Genomic DNA, 26845 nt, shown 5'->3' on the forward strand with positions numbered 1-26845 from the left:
TGGTGCCTTTGATTTTATTCAAAAATTAATCTATTTAGAACTATAGCAACAATAAAGAGGAAAGGAAGTCATTCCCTACGCATTGTCTACTTTAACACACCTACATGGATTTACTGGAAGCACTTGTCCTGAAATTTTTTTTCTTATTTGTAATCATAATATTCAGGAAAGAGTTAAAGAAATACAGAGAAAAGAGAGAGCAAGATAAAAGTAGAATAAATTTGGGCATTAACTACACACTAATAGATGATGTTTCTATTAGTAACCTTCTATTAGAGTTACTACAGCTAAGACTCATGCAATACTGGAAACTTTTTCATATTCTTGCTTCAGTCAAAGGAAGAATTAGGACATTCAGAAAACTTACAGATTTAGTACAGGATTCTAATGTGACTAAAGGACTTTATAGATCTTGTGATTAGAACCAACCTTATGGATTTACCTTCTAGTTACTTAGTAATGGAACTGATGGATGCCAACTTGTGTCAGGTGATTCAGATGGAATTAGACCATGAGCGAATGTCTTACCTGCTATACCAAATGTTGTGTGGCATCAAGCATCTCCACTCTGCTGGGATTATTCACAGGGTAAGAATACCTTCTCTAAAGTCATAGTTAAGAGACATTTGAAAAGAAAAGAAACTTGGAGATTATTTTCTTTATGTTGTATTTGGTCAAATATAGTGTATTTGTACACTCCTTTATTAGTAGAATTAACACGTAGTTCACTAATATGTAGAAGACACTTGTACTGAGGTCAAATTTTATTTTGTCAGCTCATTGATAGTCAGCTCCTGATAGGCCTTATGCCTTCTAGCTCTTTGATTGACAGAGGTCATATGTGTAGCTGAAATAAGACAGTTCATTTCCACAGTTCATTTCTGGAAGCATAAAATCAGTTATCCTGATTTGTTCCTGTTGGGCCTAGAAATGAAATATATACCAAAAGTTTTAGGTTGCCTGGAGGAAAAACCTAAGAGATGACAATAAATGATATGCTTTTTTCCCCCTAAAACTTCTTCCCAGGATAAGCTTAAATTGTAAAAATGATAATACAGTTCTCTTTGGGATTTAAACAATTTTAAAGAATATCTGAGGACAGTTTTTAAAATCCAGAACTAATTGTGAACTTCTGTGTAACAGTAACATATGCCTTTTAGACGGCTCTGCAGTCAAGAAGGACCCTCTTAGTGCAGTTGTAACACTGCCATGTTGATGGAGTAGGTGAAAATTACAAGTTCTATTGGATGCTGGCTTTTAATTTCTTCCCTTGTTCCTATTGTCAGGATTTAAAACCAAGTAACATTGTAGTCAAGTCTGATTGCACATTGAAAATCCTTGACTTTGGACTGGCCAGGACAGCAGGCACAAGCTTCATGATGACCCCTTATGTGGTGACACGTTATTACAGAGCCCCTGAGGTCATCCTGGGAATGGGCTACAAGGAGAACGGTAGGGATGCTTTTCAACTGTGAAGAAAATGGGTGCATGCTTTGGATAGCCAGGAATATGAATTTTTCAAAAATAGAACTGCCAGCTTTCATATTCAGAGCTTACTTTTTAAAAAATTACTACTAGGAAGAATCACTCATTACAAATGTGAAGGATGCTTTGATAGAAGATCACTGAAGTGTTAGAGCTAAAAAGAATTATAAATGGAGTCTGACTAAACAATCAAATGAATACTGATTAGCATGCATGCTATAGATATTGAGAAAAATTGCTATTTGTGTTGATGCTAGGTTCAGACTGAATGTGAAAACAGGAAGAATGCTATTTAATTTTACTATTTGGCTTTTGTGTCATATCTTAGATTCATGATTCCAGTCCTAGGCAAAGATCAACAAAAAGATCCTTGCAGTGAGATTCTTCATAAGCACTAAATAGTCAAGTTGGAATAATCCACACACATTATTCAAGTTGGATAACAGTTTCTTAAACACTTTAAAATGCTCTGTAATTAATTTTATGATAGCAGTTGCCTAGTAAATTTTTTATAAATCCCAGATACACAGAAAGGAAAATATTAAATTTTATAGTACTAACCAGGTGGAGCTGCACAGCTCCCCTGGAGGCTGAGGAAGAAGGACTGCAAATTTGAGGCCAACATTAGCAATTCAGTGAGACCTTGTCACACAGTAAAATATATAAAGGGCTGGGGTGTAGCTCAGTGGTAGAGTGCTCCTGGATTTAATCTCTAGTATCACAAACACATACACAAAATACATTACCATTGGGCTTGGGATGTAGCTCAGCTGGTAGAGTGCTTGCTTTGCATGCACAAGGCCCTGGGCTCAATCCCCAGTATCACACACACACACACATACAAAGTACATTACCGTTTTCATGAAAAACATCTAGTATACATGAACACTTTAAGTTTATATAAAGACTAAAGTATATTCAAATTGGATTTTCATTGACTAAAATTAAGGATGTATAAAATACCTGTTATAAGGCCTTGTGATATATTATTTTGATGAGAATATCTGTTTCAAGGAATAGCTTATTAAAATATATTTACTAAAAAATTAAAATAGCTTAAATTTAGGTTTGTATATATACATACTCAATGTACCTTTTATACCTGTTTTTATATTCTACTCTATTTTCTTCCCAGAAGTCTATTTTTATGAATATTATATGAATAATTATTGTATTTTTATGTACAGGTGCTACAGGGCACTTTTAGGAAACTCCCTGGACATGGAAGTTTTAAACTTTGTGTACCTTCAGATTAGAAGAAAGTCAATGCTGTTATGCATTTTTACAGAAGGTGAAAAGTCAGCTCTTAAGAAGGTCAGGCTCACCGTGGTGGCCAGTGTCAGAGTTCTGGTACCTTTTGACTCAGAAGAGGTGAATGGAGCCTCTCCCAAGGAACTCTGTCACATACGATTGTCACAATTTATTTTTTAAAACTTGAAGGGGGAACCAATTAAAGGAAACTTAAGAACCAAGGGCTATTGCTAACAATAATTCATATATTTCAAAATAGCTAAAAGAGGATTTTGAGTATTCCTAACACAAAGAATTGATAAGTGTTTGAGGTGATGGATATGCTAATTACCCTGATTTTATCAGTACACATTATATACATGTATCAAATATTACATCATATCATACCCTGCCTCATAAATATGAGTAAATAATATGTGTCATAAAAAATTAAGAATGTATAGGGGGGTTGGGGTCTAAAATTTGCCTGTTGTGGCTTTTCAGATCTTTTCCATGCAGACAATTGGTATTCAACCCCTTTTCCTTTGCTCACCAGAAAGGGCTGAAAATTATTGCCTTTGTTTTTTGGCTTCCTTAGGAGCATGGAGAAGGTGTTCCTTGTACCTTTGGGCTGTCCTCCCTCTGAGCAGAGGAAGGTTATCATGCAGAAAAACCTGCTTGCTCCCGCATCAGGCATGCCTAGCTGTCCTGTGCACCTTACCCTGCCTTCCTTCCCCACCGAGCAATTCAGCATAATGTTTTTGCCCCAAAATTTCCTTTGTCCTTAATAAAAGGCGAGTTGGAAGAGTGTTAAGGTTGGTAAGAGAAGGCTAACTGTGAAGTATGTTCAGCTAACAAAACAAGTAGGACGACTGGCAAATTTATGGTCTCAGCAAATTTTAACACCATTAATACCTTTAATTTCACTTTACTTCTAGATGACTCTTCATACACATGTATTCATCAGATATTATTTTTCTTAAAACATTTCAAATAGAAATTAAAACTGATATTTATTTTGAATGATAATTTCTGGAGGAAAACAACTGTCTCAACTAGCAAGAAATTCCAATTCTACTACCTGTAAAGTATGGTCCCAACCATTTCCTAGTTTGTTGAATTTCGTTGAATTATTATTTTGAACCCAAACCATATAACTGGGTAGAATAGGAAAGGGAAACAGCCATCCTTACAGGTTGATTTTTTTTTTTCATCCAACAAATGATATTCAAACCCTCTTGCTGACTGTGAGCTGTCATCTGCCATGGAGAACTTTTGGTTTAGCTTTGTGCCAGTAAGAGGCATTCTTGGGCATTCATAAAGTAATTTTTAAAACTAATTTGAGTTCTTGTACTAGACGCTTTATATAATCGTGTAGTGCTGTTTTTAATTCACCCTTTGGTCAGCTTTTGGCAGGAGGTGAAATTTGTACCTTCTAATCAAACTGTTCTTTTTCCTCTTCCTTCAGAGGTCAATTATCTTAGTTAACTTTACTTTCCTCCCTTTTCTTCACTTCCCTCTCTCTCCTGTTCTAGTGGATATATGGTCTGTGGGATGCATTATGGGAGAAATGGTTCGCCACAAAATCCTCTTTCCAGGAAGGGACTGTATCCTTGTACCTTTTGCTGCAGCTTTACCTGTTTTGTTTTCTCTCCCTTTAAACACGTAATGATTTTACCAGGCGAGTAAAGATAGAAGCAAAAAGTTGGGTAAGTGGTGTAATCGTAATTTTAAAAAAGTGATAATTTCTATAATCTGACCAGTCCTGTAAACTATCTACCACAATGATTTATTTTAATTAAATTTTCAATAAGCTTTTTTCTTCTTAAATTACTTCCTTGCCTGCAATTCAATACAGCAATGCTATTTTTTTTATAAATAAGAGATGCCACCAGATCCAAATGATTAAAATATAGCTACTTATAATTAGCAAAAAACCTCACTATTTGCAAGTAATTTTTTATCTCCCTTCTAAAATTATTTTATACTTAGACATAATGATTTCTCTCCTTGCTGACATCCTGAGCTTCTGTATTTGGCTTTATTGATTTGAATTACTCTTGACACTGTATCCAGTCTTAAAATAGGTCAATATAGCATATCTGCCTCAAAACACGAGCTTCTATATTTAAAAAATCACAATTATTATTCAGATTGTCAGAGGTCAAGTGTGTGTAAAATAGGCTCCTCTCACTTAACTTGATGATGTGACATAAAAATAGATAATTGCTTTACCCACCAAATTTGGAATTTTACAAAGAAGTGGGAATTTGAATTCTATCACTGGGTCTTGTAGTACTTTCCACCAGAAATTTCTTAGGAGATTTCTGTGAGCTGAAATTACTAATTCAGCAGGCATGTATCTTAAACTACCAAAAGTTCACTCGAAAAATGTTACACATTGTGTATATAATATATGAATAATAAAATTTACATACTAGCGATAGTGGACAAATTTTAACAATCATAATGCAGGGCAAATTCATTATATTTACTACATATATATTTTTGTGTAAATTAATGATAAGAAAAGTGGGCCATATAACTCTGGCAATCATTCAATTTGATTCAGAAAGTTCTATAAAGGAATATTTTTATATAAGAAAAACATTATCATTATTTCAGTAGAAAAAAAGAGCAATAATACAAAAAAAAAACCCCAAAACCTAACTCAATGGGAAGTTGTTATCACAATCAGCATGCATGAATATACATCAATGCATTTATTAATTCTGCTAGACATTGGTGTAATATAATGATCTTCTAGCCCTTTACTGTCCAATAGAGGGCCACTAACTACAGATTGCTGATACAACACTTGAAATTGTAGTCTGAATTGACATATGTTATATGTATAAAAAGTACACCACTTTTAAGATATAAAAAACATATAAAACATCTCATTAATAATTTTATACTGATTGGATTAAAATGATAATATTTTGATCATATTAGGCTAAATAACATACATTGTTAAAATTACCTTCATTTAGCCAGGCACAGTGGTGCACACCTGTAATCCCAGCGACCTGGGAGTCAGAGTTAGGAGGATTATAAATTCAAAGCCAGCCTCAGAGATTTAGTGAGGCACTTAGTAATTCAGCAAGACACTGTCTCTAAATAAAATGCAAAGGAGAGCTGGGGATGTGGTCCAGTGTGTAAGTGCCCCTGGGTTCAATCCCCAACACAAAAATAAATAAATAAATAATAAATTAACTACATTTGTTTCTCCCTAATCTTTTAAATGTGAATATTAATAAACTTAAAGTAGCTATGTGCTTAAATTTGTGACTTATTTTTTGTTTTTGGTTTTTCCTCTCATATAGAATTGGTCTAGAACACAAGATAACCACCTGGCAGCCTTTTATTTATAATCAATCTTATTCTTAAATCATCATTTGCTTCATGTTTCTTTATAGTGTAAAGTATCATTTCACACACATCAAATTTCACATGACTACTTTGAAAATTCATTTTATTTGATTTATTTATAGTTTGGAAATCCATTATATATAGTTGATTTGAACAATATTACAATCTACAGACACATTTATATGAACCAATCTTATTCAAAATTAGAAATCATTTTCTTTGTGCTTTTGCCTTTGGAGTGTATACATTTCAAAAACCCAAATAGAAAAAAAACCTTTCCATCAACACTCAGTGAAGTCACACAGCCACCTCTCTATAGTTCACTTGTGAGTGGGAGACAAAAGCCTCAGGATTTTTCATTTTCATGTGACATTGCTGTCACAGATCACTGGATTTTCACACAGCCAGGTTGTTCTCTGGGATTTAGTTTAGTTCCCTAGGCATTTATCAAGGTTGCTTTGCTCTTATTTCCACAATTTAAATTCAGAAAATTATAAAATTAGGATAAAAAAGAGTTTTTAACACAAAATAACCCTTCTGAAAAACCAACAAAGACAATGGCACAATTCAAAATACTTTATTCTATCAATTTTTCTTCTTTTAGAGCCTCCATTCTTTCAGAGCTTCCTTTCTTTCCTTTTATTCTAGTTTGTTTACGAAAAATATTTGGAACTGAATGATACTGTGCAAAAACCAATATATAAAATTTACATCCTGGATAGGCATGTTCCTCGAATTTAATCTCTAATCCAAAAAATATAGATTGTGAGAAGGGTTTGCATTCCATATTCCTTTATGTCAAGTCATGATTACCTAGCATATTGGTCTTTGATTGCCTCCTGCCATATATGATAATGATCCTTCAAGCAGACCTAATTTAAAGATGGAAATTACAGGAAGACATTGACAGTAGAAAACATTCCATTTAATTTAAATTTTACTTCAATATGGATAACTAATTTTCAATAAAGTGATTTAGAAGAAATACTGTCAGTTTGAAATGTTTCCCTTTGGATTTAAACCCTTAGATCATTTTTTCCTGTAGTTAAAATTATAATTTAATGTTTTAAGCCATGATAGCATTTAAAAAATGGAAATCCCTATTAAACAATGAAATAATATGCTTTGTTCATTTTGAGTAGAATTGTTTCATTCATCTTTAGAAGGAATTATTATTTTATGTGTAGGACTTCCTACCAAATGTAGAGAAATCAGGTGATTGAACTAACCTCACCAAACCATGACATTAGGACACAAGGACAGGGTTATTTTTATTATTGGGAGAAGAAATATGCCAACAGTTTAGCATCTTGAAATAATTCCAACATTTATTGGCAGTCATATCAATGTTTAGTATGTGTTAATTGATACCTTAACTACTTCAAAGATTTTACAGACGTAAGAAAATCATAGGTTCTCTTGACTTTATTTAAAATTATTAAAATACTTTAAAATTATGAATTCTTTAATATTGATAGTAAATTGAATTACTCTGAGACTAAAAAATTATGTGATAATTCTCTACCATCATAGTCAATCTTATTCCTCTCTCTTCACATAACTTTTTTTAATCTAAACTGTAAGCAAAAATACTAAAACACTTTGACAAATCAGGAAATTTTATTAAATTGTCATCAGTGATTGAAACTTTTAACTTAAAACTATCTTTGCAACTTGAGAAACATTGTGGGGATTTCTTGGTGATTAATATGATCTAGCTGATACCACTGGGTAGTTTATTGATTACTAAATCATAGCATTGGCAAACAAAATTTAAAAATAAAAACACACATTTTCTTTTCCAGCCTTTAGTTTACTAATTATTTTAAAATCCAAAGGAACATTTCTAAAATATTTTTGTTATGTAATGAGTTGTATAATTGTATACACACTCTTATACACTAAATTTTCACTATAGTCTTATGATGAAAACATATTTCATAGCATATGTGTTGGCATAATATGGTATGTAGTACTACTAAAAATTCTTAGATCCATGCTGAATTTCAAGTAGACAGCAATAAATATGCCAGCTCCACTTTTTCACTAAGATTTTGTTCCTTCCAATAATAATTTATAGTATAGCAGCTTCATGTTGCTTTCTTACAAGTTTTTTTTCTAAAGATTGTGGCAGCCACTTCCTCCCTCCACCCATCCTAGATGTCATGCTGTTTTCCTGACTACCCAAGACTCCCTTAGCACCATTTTACTTTTCATGAGCTCTTTCCTTTAATTGCTTCTTTCAGACACAGTCTTTCCACCTTATTTTTTTACATTCTATTTCAAAAGGCAGGAACTCTTGGAGCAAGCCCTGTGGGTGTTCCTTTATCTAGAGTTCTTGGCCAGAGTTCTCTGGACCTGGGTGATGTTCAAGACAGGCACATGGTACTTATTTAAAAATTTCAGATCTCCAGTGTATTATCTCCAATTAAAGCTGACAGTTGGACTGCTAAAACATTCCCTCTGGCCTTTCCCTCTACATGCACAAGAAATTTCAATTAGAGTAAAAAAGTTAAATATGCATCATTGCCAGAGAACCAAGGTATTATGGAATAGGAAAATGGCTTGCCAAAAATATACTTGAAGACATAAAGAATACACCTTCAAATTAACTGGATGGCACATCTTTTAAATTTTTTGAATATGAGAATTAGGAATGGTAAAAGTAAAATGAGAAAATTTAAAAGTTATGAATTTTTAAATCTAGTGCAGTGATATTTATTACTCCTTTTTAACTCTTTGAAATAGCGATGCTTATTTCCTAATAAACTTTTTAACTAATACATTGCTACAAAGTCTAAGTCTGTTCCTTAATCTTAAGACAATACAGAATTATCTCAAACAATGAGAGATTTGTGGCTTTAAGAAACTCAATATGCAAAATTTCTGTAGTCATTGTTTCACTCCATAAATATATTGCAGGTAATCATGAACATATTTTTAAAATGAGATTATAAATTCATTATTTGTATTTGTTTAAAAGGATTTTGTTTTCACCATTAGTGTACGTACTACTTTTTCATTTTTAGTGAAAATATGTGTGAGACAGGATTGTCTAAATGAGAGCTGGATATTCTGAGCTTATTATAAAGAAAGAAAAGCAATTTTAATAAGTAAATTCAAGGAAAATATCTTTCCCTGATTTCCTAGCACTGTGTTTCATGAATTGCTGTTTATTTGTATTATTTAGATTTACATGTGCAAAATATGTATGTTCTCAGTTTATTTATGTATAATAGTAGTCTCTTATAATTAGACCTTTTAACTGAAGTTTAAAACAATGTGCTTTGTTAAGTAACTAATTCGATTAACTTTTGAAACATCAACTTCCCAAAGAAATGTTCTGATTTTAGACAACTATTCAATCTTCTAGCTATTGTACTTTGAGGTATTTATTGAAAGAAAATTTATCAAAGCACATTGTCTAAAACCTATGATAAATGAAAATATAATTGTATTAAAGAGTAGTATGGTCTTAGAAATCGTGGTACAAGAAGCACATGCTCTCCTAGGTAGGGGACATTTTTCTAGGTTATTGGGTAGAAACTCATTGTTAATCAGCTCTCTATTGCTGTCACAGAAATAGTTGAAACAATCAACTTAAAAGGAAGAAAGACTTATTTTGGCTCACAGTTTCAGAAGTTTCAGTCCATGGTTGATTGGCTCCATTGTTTCGGGGCCTATCATAAGGCAGAACATCATGGCAGGGAGTGCATGATGAAGCAAAGTCACTCACCTGGTGGCTGGGAAGGAGAGGGGATGGGCTGGTGTCCTAATACCCCTTTGAGGGCATGCACCCATGTTCTAACTTCCTTCCCCTAGGCCCATCACCTCCCAGTAGCACTACAGGCTGGTAACCAAGACTTTAGCATAAGGGCTTTTGAGGAACATTTAAGATCCAAACTATAATAGTCATTAGTCCAAAAATTATGTAAAGATGGATTATGATCCAAGTTATTTAGTATGGAAATAATAATATGGGGCTTTCTTTATGGAGACTTAACTGTAAGGATCTACATTATCAGTCTATTTCTTAGCTAGAAGTTAAAAAAAGATCATTTAGAATGAACTTATTTCTGACAAATAATACGACGCAGACTTCAGAGGTTCTAAGAAAATTAAATAACTATATTTTAGTAAAACCAAAACTTACTTGACATTTCTTCCAGGGAAGGTGTCAAAGTATCTGAATATTGCAATTGCAATTGAATCTCTGCTTTCTGCCTATGGGAATACTGATGATGGAGCAAGAGCAACAATGTGATGAATCAGAATGTTAGTACCTTGAATTTTATCTGGGCAGCATTTGTGTACAGTTTTATAAAAAAATCCAAATACTATACCATATTGTCATAGAAAGTATAAAAATCAAGTTTTTATCAGTGATGGAATTTGCTAAGTACTTCTAAAGTCTAGCATAGTAATTATTTAATATCTCAAAATTTTCCTAAAATCTTATCTTACCTTGATAATCAGATCAACTACTATAGTACATAGATAGAGAGGCTTACCACTGTCCCCTCTTCCTACCATCAAGACTAGTATCAAATTTTATTTCCTGTTATTTGGGATGATTGATTCATAAAATTTGGTATATAAAATTTGAGCAATAACCGTATCTCAAGTACAAAAGAATCCATAAAAATTCATGTGCTAAATCCTACTCTTATAATTCATAATAACAGAGTTTATCATTTCCAGACACAAGGCTGAGCATTTGGGTGGCATATTCATGGGTGGATACTAGGAATAGTGAATGAGGAAGTAAAGTTCAAAAGGGAATTTGAAACATCGCCAGGATATCACTATATATATATATATATATATTTTTTCAATATGGACATGAGAAGTTCAATCTAAAATTTATGTTGCTGCCTTATTATATTTATATAAAGCCTCTGTGATCTACAATGTTTATTTTAAATTCTAAACATGAAAATAAATTTCAAAAAATGTTTACCTTTTATTTTGGAATGTTTGAATCCCACAGAAACACACACACAAAAAGAACAAAGAATCACATCAGTTATTAATGTCAGTTATTAAACCAAGAGCTGTCTAGAACCAATGACAATAGTAATGTAGGGACTAGGATTCCTTTTAGACCATCTGTTGTTTTTTTGATGATGCTATTATTTAAGGAATATGTGAAGAACAATTAATAAAAATGAGTCAGTTTTAGGAGAGGAGTGATTAGGCATTACAAGTTATGTATACAATATTTTAAAGTTATTATTTGGATGAGGAAATAGGGTAATTCCTGTTTAGACTGTGGAGAGAAGTTCCACAGAGTCAATGTTAGTTTAATATGTAGGACACCTTTCTAAGTGATTTCAACAATGAAATGGTTTGCTTAGTAAATGGTGAGAGTTCCTCACTGGGAAGATTTTCTAGTTATAAATGTAAACATTTAAGGTTATTACATAATTGGGAAGTAAATAAAGCTTTCCTATGTATTTAATTCTTATATATAATTATAGTACATGTAATGATATATAACTAATATTTATTGAAGTATTATATACCAGGCAATATATGGAAGAAGCCTTTACCAGGCCTAGTCCTTTCAAGTCTTAAAAAAAAAAAATTCTACACAAAAACATTTTTCATCATTGACATTTTTTGATCACAAAAATTGAGGTTTAAAGAGGTGAAATAACTTGATCAAATTTACACAATTAGAAAGCAGGGGAGTTGATACTGCATAAGGAAAAAATGAGTATCTTCTCTTAGAGATACTGTAGAAAGCATTTTTGTATTAGAAGAAAAAGAAATAACTGTTTCCTATGTCCCAGCCACATCCATGGCAGAATGTCTTTTTTAAACGTTTGAATGGAGATAGGCAAAAACAAAACAAAACAAAAAAAACACTGCTTATTTAGTTTTTAGATTTCTATATTTTTGTTATCTATTTCACAATATTTACAAAAACAAAAATATAGTACAAATAGCAATTTAGTCACACTGGTCACTTTGGACAGTATAAGAATACTTGCAATTTCAAAATAAATATATTTTGGAAGACTTTTTTTTTCCATCAAAGATTCTCACAATACCAAGTTCTTGTGAGACAGCTATTACATGAAGTTAAAAATACATTAATAATAAAGGGATGCACAACTGTTTGCTCTATCTTTCCCTGATACTTTTGCATGTTACTTGCTTTCCTGAAACGGAAGCAAAACAAATTTGCTTCTCTGGGTATGCTTATCACCTTCAAAGCTGTAACCCTTTCTTTGCAGTGATCACTGTGTTTAGTGAAACTCTGTTTAGTGGAAACTTGGGTTTAACCCCAGTGAGATTTTTCACGTTGAAAAAAATCTCATAAGGAATTCTTTAGGGTCACTGCCAAATTACAAGAAGTAATTTGAAATGTAAGTGAAGCAAAATTATATTGTGCTGCTGTCTTAATGCCTTTTCTACTTGCCCTCCCTCAGCATCCCTTAATCCAGTTTTTTTCCTTATAAGAATGATCTTTTTGACTTTCTAATAAGAGCCAGTGAGTAATCCAGTATAGTGTAAGAGAGTAGTTTCACTCTCTTGCTTTACCCTTCCCCATTTTCCCCTTTCCTGTGTGCCCTCTGCTCTGGCTTCCTGGTTTTAAGTTCTGGATGATAACTGGCAATAGCAGAGATACCATTGTAATCTACCCTTAAATTCCAGGGTTTCTTTTATTGTTCAGTCTCAGAAGAAGTGTCAGCTTTCTAGTCTTATTTATTTCATGTTGAATCATCCTGTTTTTAAGGCCAGATGTTCTTACCGTTATAAAGCAACAATGTTTATAAGAGGACAAGACTTCCTGTTCAGAAATAGGCTCCTTTGATGGGTCTCAATGAAACCGAGCCAGCATATTCCAAAACATTCATTCTTGAACTGGCATTTCATTTCTGAAAACTTATTCATATTTATAAATAAGAGTAAATGTGCTATAAAAGAAACTCTTTTAAGGTTGCTGGAAGCTCAGCTTTTCTTTCTTCTTTTTCCAAATACGGTATACAAAAAAAAAAAATAGTAAAGAGATTAATTTGCATGCTTCCCATATTAACACAATCAAGAATAATTTACAATACAAATCAGTAGGATTCCAGAGGATACATGCAAATTAGATCTTTTAAATCAAAAACTAAAGAAATTATTGAATTATAATTGCAAAGTAATTTTATCATACATTAGATGGGTTGTAGGAGCATTGTCAGTCAGTTATACAGCGCAAAGTACCCTGACACATGGATGCACCTTTTTCCACTATTTTAAAATGCTAATGATCATGAGTCTGGCCTGTCTTCCAGTCAGTGAAAGGAAAGGTTAGTCTACTGCTCCCTGGCCCCAGTGGTCCAGTGTTTTCATTTATTTGTTGCTATTCCTGTGTTCTTGTTTATCTTCATTTCATTTTTGTTTTCAGTTGACATGTGGTCAGTAGGGTGCATCATGGGAGAAATGATAAAAGGTGCAGTGCTCTTTCCTGGCACTGATCGTATCCTTCTTAGCAGCCAGTGGTCTCTATGGGTGTCATTCTCAATTATTTCCCTTTTGTTTCAAATACAATAGTGTCCATGGTATACATTTGTTGCCCTTAGCGGGTTTCTGTGAGACTCAAATGTCAGATATCTACAAGCTGGCATCTGGTAGAGTAACCTTGTCTCTTAGCATGACCTTATATGGATAATACAGTATCAAATATGAAAGATGCAACATGTTATCAAAAGGTCTGCCTTAATTCAGTTCTGCCAAACTAGTAACAGTATAATAACAAATATATTTGTTATTGTAGATATTTGAAAATCAAAAATATATTCATAGTTACAAAATAGATGATAGAATCTTTCAGTTGTAAGGCTGAAGATTTATACTCTCATATCATAAGAATATTCACTTGGCATGGAAATCATTATTAGGCTAGATTTACATTCACCCATAAATACAAAAGTTTTAACACATATGCAGAGAACATGTGTATAGATTTCATTTTCAAATTGACCAAACTCTTCTAGAATTCTTTTTCTCATTCTCTCAATTTACAGAAATAATAACTCCAACCCTCTTCTTATATTCTTTATATTATTAACAAGTACAATAATTAAAACCTCATTAATTAACAATGATTAAATAAAATATCTGAAGAAATCATTTTAATCACTTGGAGAAGAAAAAGTAATTCTCTCTTAAGCAGAAAATAATTAGCAAGTAAAGACTCTGGAGGCTCTGCAGAATCAAGAAGATATGAATATTACTATGTTAATAAGTGGATGTGTGATGGGTCCCTCCATAATGCTTAAAAATAAATTACTCCCTTAAGTTAACCCAGTACTCCCTATATTCACTCACTTATGAAAATGAATGCCTTCATCATACTAAAGATAAAACCTCTACTTAAATGATTATAATTCAAAAGTAAAATTGAGCCTATAATAATGGGGTTTTAATATTTAATTAGAATCAATGTAATTACTAATATAGTGTCTCCACACCACATAATTATTAGCCATTTTCTTTAAGTTTCTGATACATGTTACAGTTCTTATCAAGTGTCTATAATATAATGTGCAAACATGAAGATGATATATATTATTTATATGTGATTTTGCACATATATAGTCACATATATAATTTCATACACATATTCATTTTATGTTTTAAAAGGAACAGTTTGAGAAATGACTGAATAAGGCACACACATAATTTTTATTAAATGAAAGAACTTCCCTTGATATATTTCATTCAGTTAAACATAAGTTAAACTGTTTTTGCTTTCTTTCTATATTGCTGTTTTATTTTCTACCTATGTCTTTTATTAAATGTCATCTATAAATTAACCATATTCATTTTAATGCTATTTTAAAGGTATATTGGCTTGATTCCTTTAGATTCTTAAAAATTATGGATTTATTTTATTCCTAATGACTTATGAGCTTGTGCTTGGCATTTGGTTCTAGACATGAAATAGTCCTTAAAATTTGGCAAACTTCAGAGAATTTTATGAAAATAGATCCTATAGACTTTGCTTTTCCAGAGATTCATTGTGGTTGAGTAATTGATGACTATGACCTGTAAGTTAAAATTATGATCTTCCTTACTTTCTTTACATTTTTTATTAAAATATAAAACTTATTTCCACAACTGAGTTATTAAACACAGCTTAACATTTTTCAGAATCTTTTTTTGGGGGGAGAAGTTGCTTGGGTTTCATTTTTTACTTGGATGTCACAATCTCTTATAAGCAATGCTTAAGGCTGCTGGTAATGTTACAAGGTCAAGTGAGATGCCCTGGGTATTTTGATTTTGAGCCATTTCTTAAGGTTGTTTATGAAGACAAGAAATTTGCAAATGTCTTAGAGGACAAATTAGCTGTAGTCTTTTAATAATTTCAAGCATGTTGATTAAAGGTCTAAATCAGTGTTTTTTTTAAATGCGAATTATGGCCTCTGAATATAATAAAGTTAATCTTTTAAAATATAAGATAGATTACTTGTTTAAAACATTCTTTGTTATCAGAAATGGCTTATCTAAAAAGACAGTAAAATTATATTTAAATCTATTATTTAAATAAAGACTTCAAATAAAGCTGGAGATAGACAATATGTATAATAAAAATGTATATAATATATTATGAGGAATCATATTTTCAATCAAAATACCATGATTTATATGAAGGCATTCTCAATCAAGATTTTAATATCTCTTAAAATATGAGCTATGCATATTGTTTTAACATATAATTCAACAGCAATACTTAAAATATTAATAATATATTTTTTATCTTTTATACCTAAAAAAATTGAACATGTTATTTTTGGTTAGAAATTTAGGTAGCCAAATAGTTCTTAAAATTGTATCTAATTTTATTCTATTTTAGTAGTAGAATTGTTAAAGTATGTATTAACTGAATTTCATTTAATCAACTATTTTTAACTCTCTTCCAGATAATCAGAATTCAATGATTGAAGTAATTTGCCAGGGGTGGGAGGGGAGCTAGCAAATTTCATCATAGCTGATATTTTTACTTTAAAATTATAAAAATATTTTCTATTATTCAAGTGAGTTATTATTAAATATATAACTCTGGAAGATTAACAAAATGAACACATACATTACCACTGAGTTTAAAAAATAAAACACTGCCTATATATATAAATTTTTTTTTTAAAGAGAGGGAGAGAGAGAACTTTTTAATATTTATTTTTCAGTTTTCGGTGGACATAACATCTTTATTTTATTTTTCTGTGGTGCTGAGGATCGAACCCAGCACCCTGCACGTGCCAGGAGAGCATGCTACCGCATGAGCCACATCCCCAGCACTCTACCAATATTTTTTAATCCTTTGTTTACTCTTTTCCAGCCACAGCTTCTCTTGTCCTCAAAGCGTGACCATAAACTTTTGTTTTTACTATCTCCTTGACTCTCTTCATATTTTTACCACATGCAGATTTGTCCTTAAACAATACACAGTTTAGTTGTATGTTTTACATATTATATTGTCATTGTTATTTTTGACATCTTTTTTAGAAAAACTTAACATTTTACTTTTTGTATTTATCCATGTTGATGTATTAGAAATAGTTAACCCTTTTCACAGCTGTAGAAATTCCAGCTTATGAATATCCTACAACTAATCTATTTGAGTCTAAATAGACTTCAGAATATATTACTTAGTATTTAATATATTAAGAATATATTTAATATATTAAGAATACTAATATATATTAAAAGTATTATTTTGTTTTGCTTTTATAAATATAATATACTATAAAAATTTATAAATTTGTTATTTTAATTTATATTTTATAATATTTATAAATTTTATATAACAATATATTAAAGGTATTATTTTGGTTTGCTTTTATAATGATACTATCAACTTATATCTCATATATTGGATTTCCATAATAATAAATTGCTGTAATCATAATAGACACATTTCTAACGTTACTGTATAACTTCAAAATGGTTTTCTAAATAACAGTTTGTATCTGTTTGCTGTCTGCTCCACATCCTCACCAGCTTTTAGTATTTTTTATTTAAAGAAGTATTTTTGGTACTGGGGCTTAAATCCAGGGGACTTTATTACTGAGCTACATCCCTATCCCTCTTTATCTTTTATTTTGAGACAAGGTCTTGCTAAGTTGCCCAAGTTGGCCTTGAACTTGAGATCCACCTACTTTAGCTTCCCAAGTCATTAGACTTTTAAGCATGGCACCATGCCCTGGCTTCAGATTTATTTTTAAATGAATGACCAATCTCTTGAACTAAAAAACATACTGATCACTGGAACTTCAATTTACATTTAATGGACTACACAGGAGGCTAAGCAGCTTTTCCTAAGATTATTGGCCATTAGTAATTTCTGTTGTTTTTGAAACTCTGTTCTATTGTGTTTTTTTCCTATTAATTATTAGAAGGTGTTTATATAAACATTTTGTTCATATAAACACTGGCATTTTATCTTTGTCAGTTTCATGTGTTGCAAATGTCTTCCCCATTTGTATTATTTTCTCATTTTATTTTATAGTGATTTTTGAATTTGGTAATCTATTTTTTTTCCTTTGGTTCCTATATTTTTATGGCTTAAGAATTCTTTTACCTTTATGTTCTCTGGTAATTAAACTCGGTGTTTTAAAAATATAATCATCTACATTTAATATTTTGGTCCAATTGAGACTTTTGTGTACTTTTACATATATGTGTGTGTGCAAAGGAAGGATCCAATTTAATTTTTCCCAGTTCTTTGTATTGACTAACTTATTCTTTCTTTACTGACCTATAATGCTGCTTCAGTTACACATTTCCACACATTGTGGTGTTAAGTTCTGGTTTCTATATTCTATATCACTGGTCTGATGTCTATCTCTACCACTACTATCCTCTTTTAATGAATAAAAATGTATATACTCTTCAATAAAATGTATACTCTTCAACTTTATCAGGTAGGGTAAGTAATGCCTCCTTTTTGTCTCATTCAATAGTATCTTGACTGTTAATATAACATTGTTCTTCCATAAGCATATTTCATGTGTTTTACCAACATCTATGAAAAAATCCTTGTTAGTATTTATATTGCAATTATATTGAATCTAAAGTTCAATTTGTAAAAAAATGAATTTTTGATTAAGACCAGTCTTTCTCCTAAATATACAAGCAACTTAGTAAACATTAATTTAGATCATTGCTCTCCCAATTTCAATGTTCTATTAACGTTGAGTAATTTAGTTCTATGTTTTAGGCTCATAAATGGATAAAATTATAATTTTATTGCATTCAGGTTGAGTTTATTGAAATTCACCCTATGATTACCATTTTCTTAGCTTGCCACTGCTTCTTGTGATTCAGCCCTTAATTTTAAAATTTATTTTTTTCTTGAAGTTCAACTTTTAGAAATTTCTTTAGTGGTGTCTTTATTAATAAAAAATTGGTTGGGACTCTTTTATTTCAAAGATGGCTTAATTATATATAGAATTTTATATTTAATTTTATTTTCTTCTAGCATTTTAAAGATACTATATTTGCTTTTGGTTTCCAGTTGCTGGTGAATCATCAGCTGTCAGTGTTGTAGTCATCATGGGTGATAGACTGTCCTATTCCTTCATCTAAGATTTTTTTCTTGGTGTTTGTTTTGTAGCTGTTTTCCTACCAGGCAACTAGGTGTGGGTTTATTTTTATTTATCTCCCTTGATATTCACTCTTTCCTGGCTCCCAAACTTTCATCAATTCAAAAGGCTGGATTATCTCAGACTTTGTATCTTTGAATATTTTATCTACCCAATTCTTTACTCAATAACAAAACTATGACTAAAAATAAAATAGACATTCATTTATTCAACAAATATCCTTATCATCACGAAATGTATAATAAAGGCACAGGATATCAGGAGGTGATAACAGCTATAAGATATAGACATCAAAGTGCTAAGATGAAGGAAAAGGATTGCCTCCTTCCTCTTTAAACATCAAAAGTCTGGCCCCCAAGCTTCATATGGCGCATATATATATATATATATATATATATATATATATATATATATCAAATCAACTCAAAACCATAAAAGTATAAGTTCTTTTAAGAGCAAATTTTATGCAGAACTCTAATTACCAAAATCAACTAATATTTTGAACTTCACGTTGAGTAGGTTCTGTAATTTCCATGGGCAGTACTCTGCAGGTGATATCAACATGTCAATTCTCCCCTAGATGATGATAAGCAGAAACCCTCTCCCTCCTCTGGGAGCCCCTTACTATAATTTTCTATGGCCTTTAAAGGAAAGTGACATGGGGAAAAAGAGATTAAGGTTTTCCTTTCCCTAAAATATTCTGGATAAATGACCTCAAAGTTTCTCAAAGCAAATAGATATGGAATATATATATCTGTTTTTTGACCTTTTCTTTCCTCTCCTGTGCTCATTTATAATGAAAACAGATGTTAGTTCTTTGTGTATTAAGTCACTTATTCATATTTTATATTATCAGATTTTGAGGATTTTTGAAGGAAAAGAACATTTTCAAATGAAAAATAATACAGCTAAAGACTTTCTTTCCCCCTTTTTTGTTCCTCCACTTTTTTTGTTGTTGTTGTTTGTTTTCTTGACCTTGTATAAGTTTGATTGTTTCCTTTTAACCTTTGTTGTATATGAGATTATAGCCAGAAAGGATGACCATCCAGAGATGGTCTTATAGGATAAAAAGTACCCCTGTAATTTCTCTTAAATAGATTGAATATTTCTGGTAATGTAAAATATTTGTATACCTCCTTTGTTTAATGTAATGTTATTTACTAATTTAAAAAGGGATTTGATATTTTTTAGTTCTAAAATGGTATCACATGCAGATAGTCAGATCAAGCATTTTTGAAATCAAAATGTCATACAATCAGAGGAGGGTGATATTTACAACAAGGATTTAATAGTGCAAATATAAAATTAAGTAGAGTTTCATAAAAGATCTGTAAAATGAGAGAGCCCAAAGATTAACCTTCAATAGCTTAATGAAAATTTGGCCTCAGCAGTACACATATAAGAATATGCAAAATGTTTCTTTATTTTCTGATCTACAGAATTAAATAAGCAAATACACTTGTAACAAAAAATAAATCATAGTAAGAACATATATATCAAGCATCAAATATTAGTTGTTGGATATCCATATGCTATAGAATCCAACTAGCATTCTGCTGCCAGTGAATAAATAATCTTTTTAGTCAATTTGTCAGCTTTGAACTTTTTATGTGTTCTGGCTTATGACGTTTCCTCTCCTGTGCTCATTTATAATGAAAACAGATGTTAGTTCCTTGTGTATTAAGTCACTTATTCATATTTTATGTTACCAGATTTTGAGGATTTTTGAAAAAAAGAGAACATTTTCAAATGAAACAGCTAAAAACTTTCTTTCTTTCTTTCTCACCACCCCTTTTTTTGTTTGCTTTTTGTTGCTGGGGATGCAGCCTGAAGCTTTATACATGCTAGGCATGTGCTGTATCACTGAGTTACACAGTCAGCCCTAAACTAAAAATATTTTTAAAGAAACAAAACAAATCAAGCTGTAACTATGAAAGTATAAGTTCTTTTAAGAGCAAGTTTTATGCAGAATTATAATTACCAAAATAAACTAATATTTTGAACTTCATGTTGAGTAACTTCTATAATTTCCATGGGTAGTACTCTGTAGGTGATATCAACATGTCAATTCTCCCCCAGATGATGATAAGCAGAATCCCTCTCCTTCCTCTGGGAGCCCAAGTATCCCCCTTACTATAATTTTCTGTAGCTTTTAAGGGAAAGTGACATGGGGAAAAACAGTTTAAGGTTTTCCTTTCTGTAAAATATACTAGATAAATAACCTCAAATTTTCTCAAAGCAAAGAGATATGGAATAATCTCTAGTGAACTTGAACCTATTCTAATTTTTTATCATAAAACTGAAATATATTAGTACTTTGTTCTTATATGTGAACTTAGTAACTCACAAGAGACTATTAGTGTATTCTACACTAGTGTTTCTAATATTGTAGTCTAAACATCGTCTAGATCACAATTTCCACTGATGGTTTTTATGATGTCAGTCAGGACCTAGAAATTCAGAATCTTATAGATCAATGGAGAATGGGGAAGGTGCTATATTTTTATAAGATTCCTATGTTATGAATATTCAAGTTTGAGAAACATGATTTTATATCATGATTCTTACCATGTGTGTTTTCATCAGCTTTTTCATAGCTGTGACAAAAGACCTGACAAGAACAATTTCAGAGGAGTAAAAGTTTATTTGGTGTTCTTTCAGAGGTCTCAATCCATAGATTTCCAACTCCATTGCTCTGGGCCCTAGGTGAGGCAGAACATCAATGTGGAACTGTCTGGAAGAATAAAAACAGCTCAGGACATGATAATCTGGAAGCAGAGAGAGAAAACTAAGCTCCACTCAACAGGGATAAAATATATGCTCCAAAGGCACACCCCAGTGTCCTGTCTCTTCCCACTACATGCTATTGGCTTATAATTATCACCCAGTTAATGCATTCAAGTAGATGAGTGCGTTAGGTTAAGGCATTCATAACCCAATCATTTTCCTTCTAAACTTTCTTGCATTGTCTCTCACATGTACTTTTGGGAAAGGGCGGACATCTCATATCTAAAGTATTACATTCTACTCCTGGCCCTCAAAATCTCCTGCCCATTTTACAGTGTAAAATACATTTAGTCCACTTTCAAGAGACCCCATAGACTTAATAAAACCCCCAAACAAGCCATAAACATCTAATATATAAAGGCACAGAGTAAATAGTTCCATTCTACAAAGGAAAATAATGGCACAGAAAAAAAGCATGGGACCAAAGCAAGACAAAAATCCTGCTAGGCAAACGAGTTCTATAGCTCCATGTCCAGCATACAGGCTTATGGCATTTTGTCTCTAAAAGCCTTGTATAGCTCCATGACGTTTCTGGTTATAGCTCATGTGGCCTCTCCCTTGGCTTATCTGTGCTCAATCCCTAAAGCTTTCCTCCACAGATGTTCCATGGTACTGGCATATATCAGTCTCCATTAATGGGGATCTCCATTGTGGTTTTGATTTCTTTCTCATATCTCCATGCATGGTACTCTCACAGGCTGCCCACAGGGACTCTGAACCTCTGTACCTTACCAAGCATCCTAGATGTTCCTTTGAAATCTTGGTGGAAGCCTTCATGACCCCCTAACTCCAGCATCCTTTAATCTAGAAGAAACAAAACCACATGTTTGATACCAAGGTCTGCCGCCATATTGAGCAGTAGCCAAGCCTCTGGGGACCCTGGATGCATTAGCCTCTGAGTGCCTGAGTGGCGTATTATGGTAAAGCAACTTCCTAGGCCTTTTTATTCAAGCAGGGTACCCCACATTTTTCTTCTTCAGGGAATTTTTACTTTTACACCTTTGAGCCTGAGATAAGTGTGGTATTGCCAGTTCCTGAGATACCCTCAAGTCATCTTGCTTTGGGTAAATTATTTAACATGTCTTTAGTGACTTTAAAGTATTTAATAATCACAACTTCCTTTGTCCCAATTTTACTCACTTTTTTGACCAAAGTACAAGTTTTTAAAATCTTTCTGCTGTGCTTTCTGCTTCTGATAATTATGATAAACTTGGTTAAAAGCTACCAACATTATCCATACCACTGCCTGAATGTTATGTTGCCTAGAAATTTCTTCCATCAGATTATGAAGTTGATCACCTTTAAATTAATCTTTACAGAAAGCTTCAGGACATGAACAAAGTGTAAACAACTTCTTTTCCACAACATAACATGAATGGTCTCTTATTCAATTTCCAGTAGAGTCTTCCTTCATCTCTGAGATCTCATGAGCACATTCTTTATTGTCCTCAGTTCTGTTGTCCTTCAAGTCTTTTGAACTTCCTCCAGAATTTTCCATTAGGCTCTGCTTATGACAATCTAAAACTTTTCCAGCTTTTTTTGTTAAATTTCAAAATTTCCCCCACAAATTCCAAAAAGCTCCAAAATATTCTGAAACACATGGCCAGGTTAGTCATAGTAATGACCCCACTTCTTGGTACCAAATTGTGTTTTAGTTAGCTATTCACCACTGTGACCAAGAGACATGACAAGAACAATTTTAGGTAGAAAAAAATTATTTAGTTTCAAAGGTCTCAGTCTCAGATGGCCAGCTGCTTTGCTCTGGGCCCAACTTGAGGCAAAATATCATGGAGGAAGGGTGTGATGGGAGAAAGCAACTCAGAACAGGACAATCAGGAAGCAAAGAGAAAAGTTAAGCTTCTCTCAATAGGGACAAAATATAGACCCCCAAAATATGCCCCTAGCAATCTTTCACATCTAGCTACACCCAACATGTCTACAGTAACCACCCAGTTAATTCATTCAAGTGGACTAATGCACTGATTAGGTTAAGGCTCTCATAACCCAATCATTTTACCTTTAAACTTTCTTGTGTTGTCTCTCATGTGAGCTTTTGGGCGTACAACTCATATATAAACCATAACAACAAAGAAAACTGCCTCTATTTCCTTATTGTACTTTCATTGCAGACATTACTAATTCATCACAGCATTCTTTTCTACAGAGCTATTATAAAGATAAAAACATTCTCAACATCTTACTTAATTAGCTTGCAAGATAAAATAGCCTCTGGTACTATTCTATACATAAATTTCTACTAGGCAATATTATCTTTAGGGACAGCTAAGAATTTGAAGACACATGTTGATATTCTCTAAATAGTAAATAGAGGTCACATTTTTTTTTTCACAAACCATTGTACCTAAAATAGAATAGAAAGCAAGTCAGAAATCATGATGATGTTAACTCTGGAAATGTTACTACTAATAACAAAAAGTAATTTTTAAAAATGGAAGAAAACCTTAAAAAAATAGAACTTGGAAATGTACAGAAGGAGGAAGTCATTAAACAGTTCTGTTTGATTCCACTCAGAAGCTTCTGCAGGCTTCAGTGTTCATAGCATAAATTATGTTCATAATTATGACCAAAATACCCAGCAAATTACGAGGTATTTTTCATATATTATGTTCAAGGCATCATCTGATATGTTTTAGAAAGTGTCCAACCAGGGAAGCTAAAGCAAGAGAAGTGTTTAAACTTTAACTATTAGCTAACTGATATTAACTGGAATAATTTTCAGTCTGAGGATTTTAGATACTCATCTTCACTATCCATATGTACTTTGTTTTATTCTCCTATTAAAATACTATTTATTGGAAACCTTGATAATATTCAACCACATGTGCAAATTGTCCTGTCATCATATTCTACTTATCAAATCAAACTTTTTTGCAATGTAACTTTACTTTTGGGTAGTGAATTTAGAATTAGATGAGGAAATTTACTGTCAAATAGTCCTTATTAAATGCCATTTTTCCGTTTTTATTCAATGCTTTGGTAATTTATGTTAGGGTAATACTTTCTGAAACAGTATATCAAAAATATAAAAACACATATTTTTACTGATATTTTGATAACTGGATAGTACTAGTCTCTAAATATTCACACCCACAACCTATTTAGCATGAAAACAAAGACTTATGGATGTTCTAAAACTAATAAATCTTTTTACAAAAATAATTTTAGCCATTATATTTTAAAATATACATAATGTTAACATTTATACATACTCATAAAATCTAGTTAATATTTTATGTATTCTTATCATCAATAATTTTTCTTTAAAAATCACCTTATTTTCTACTTAAAATATTAACAAAATTGATAGTTTATATAAATATGTTGTCCTGAAAGACAAGAAAGTAGCTTCAGAGACATTCTTTACAAGGATTGCCTGTGACAAATTATACAATCAGTTTATGACCAAACAAAGCAATTATTTTAACCACACCAATTCCAAATTTGCTCTTTTCTTTACTAGAATACTTGAAATAAGAACTAGACTTGGAACTAGGAGACATGACTTCAAGTCTTGGCTTACATTTGATTATAAAAATTCATATTAAAAAAATCATTAATGTGCTCAACTAAGTTGGACATAGTTGTACATGTAATTGTCCTATAAGAATCTGGAAACAAGAACATGCACTGGAACATACACGTGTTTAAGGGAAGAAGGACCTTGAAATGGATGGATTAAAATAAAGGCACAGAATTTCAAAAATGGCGATCCCTAACATTTAACCATTTCATTGGAAATAATAAAGACTTTTGCCCCCTTCTTTTTTGTGGATCATTACATCAAGGTGCACAATAGTGTTTCATTTAAAAGAATTTATATTAATTAAGGATAATTTTGTCCATACTCTTAATTATTAATTTACTCTTAATTATGACTTATAAAACTTATTGTTTAACAAATTCTAGAATATTTGATTCTCAAGTTTTACTCTAAAATACCATAGAATTGTTTGGGAAATCTTACTTTAAAAGCACTTTAGTGAATAACTTTATGATTCTAGCTTAATGGAGTTAGAATATAATTATGTGAAGGTAGCATAGCATTTTGCCACTTCTTTATGACTTCTTTATTGAAAATCCAGTGATTTTTTTTTGCTCTATTGTAAGTTTGACATCAGGTCTTTAGAGTTCTAAGCAAGTTTGACCAATGACTAAAGGATGCGTTGGTAGGGCATGGTAGCCTAATTGTCTTTGAAAGCCCTCTTTCAAAATTTACAATGACAAGCACTGAATCTTAACATCATGAATGTTTTTCTGTTTACATGTATCTAAGTAGTTGTAGCTTACCTGTAGCCATAGATGTAAAATTAGTTTTTGTCTAAAAGTAACTTGTAACTCTAACCTTACATAATGTTTTAATTTCTTTATTTCTGATGATTCTTACTTACTACTATAGTCTCATGCACATAAGAACTTTAATGAACTTTCACTGAACCATGTTCTTTTAAAATTATTGCTGAGATCTTGTGAGGATATAGTCTTCAGTTTTTCCTACCTGCATTTCATTGTTGATAGTCCATAGTTATATACACACTCCATTATAGAAACTGAGAGTATATACAGCAATTTAGGTGTTTTTAGTCAGGTTATAAGGGAGATAGAAAATTTGCAAAATAATATGATCTTTGTTCAACCTTCTATCTGCTGTTTGTATTTTAGAGTTTTTCATATTAAGATAGTTAGTTTTATCTTTTTTCAGAACTGCCAATTTTTTTGTCCAACCATTTCAAATAACTATAAATAAAGGCTTCTCACCCCTCAATTTTTATGGTGAGGGTCTCTGAATGGTTTTATATTACTTTGGTAGAAATGAGTAAAATTAAAGGAAAGAGGTGTGGAAGAATAAACAATAAAGGAGAGAGGAGAGGAGGTGTTGGATTTAAGACATATTTCTATTCCTCTATCATTCATTGTCATATGGCAAGAAAATATGGAATCAGCTCCTTCTAGCTGGTTCTTCAGTTTTCATGGGTGGTGTTTATTATTCTCAAAGTTCTGATATATGAAATACTAATGATAGAGGAAAAAGAGATTCTCAATGACTGGAGGCTGGAGAGGGGAGAGAAGAGAACCTGGGAGCTGGATTTAATAGATACTACATTATAGTTAGATAAGAAAGATAAATTCAGGTGCCCTATTACGTACAGGGTGAATATAGATAAAGATAATATATTATATATTTCAGAAAAGTTAGAAGAAAGGATTCTTAATGATTTTGCCACAAATAAATAATAAATGAGAAGATAGAGATGCTTGCCATCATTTGAACGTCATATAATGTATATGTATATCAAAACATCTCCTAGTACCCCATAAATTTGTGTATTTTTGTGTGTTAATTAAAAAAT

At 31.8% G+C, this 26845-nt stretch overlaps 1 protein-coding gene across 3 annotated transcripts in view; it reads left to right on the forward strand.

Annotated features, from left to right (window-relative positions):
• The window catches only part of Mapk10 (mitogen-activated protein kinase 10), a 174287-nt gene that overhangs the window by 97331 nt on the left and 50111 nt on the right, over positions 1 to 26845 (forward strand). For all 3 annotated transcript variants that reach the window (XM_015499180.2, XM_015499176.2, XM_015499179.2), the window contains exons 5-7: positions 450 to 588; positions 1287 to 1452; positions 4251 to 4322. In XM_015499180.2, coding sequence (XP_015354666.1) covers positions 450 to 588; positions 1287 to 1452; positions 4251 to 4322 — 377 coding nt within the window. The remainder of the gene's footprint in view (positions 1 to 449; positions 589 to 1286; positions 1453 to 4250; positions 4323 to 26845) is intronic.

Source organism: Marmota marmota, unplaced genomic scaffold, assembly GCF_001458135.2.
Source record: "Marmota marmota marmota unplaced genomic scaffold, marMar, whole genome shotgun sequence".
Lineage (NCBI taxonomy): Eukaryota > Metazoa > Chordata > Mammalia > Rodentia > Sciuridae > Marmota > Marmota marmota.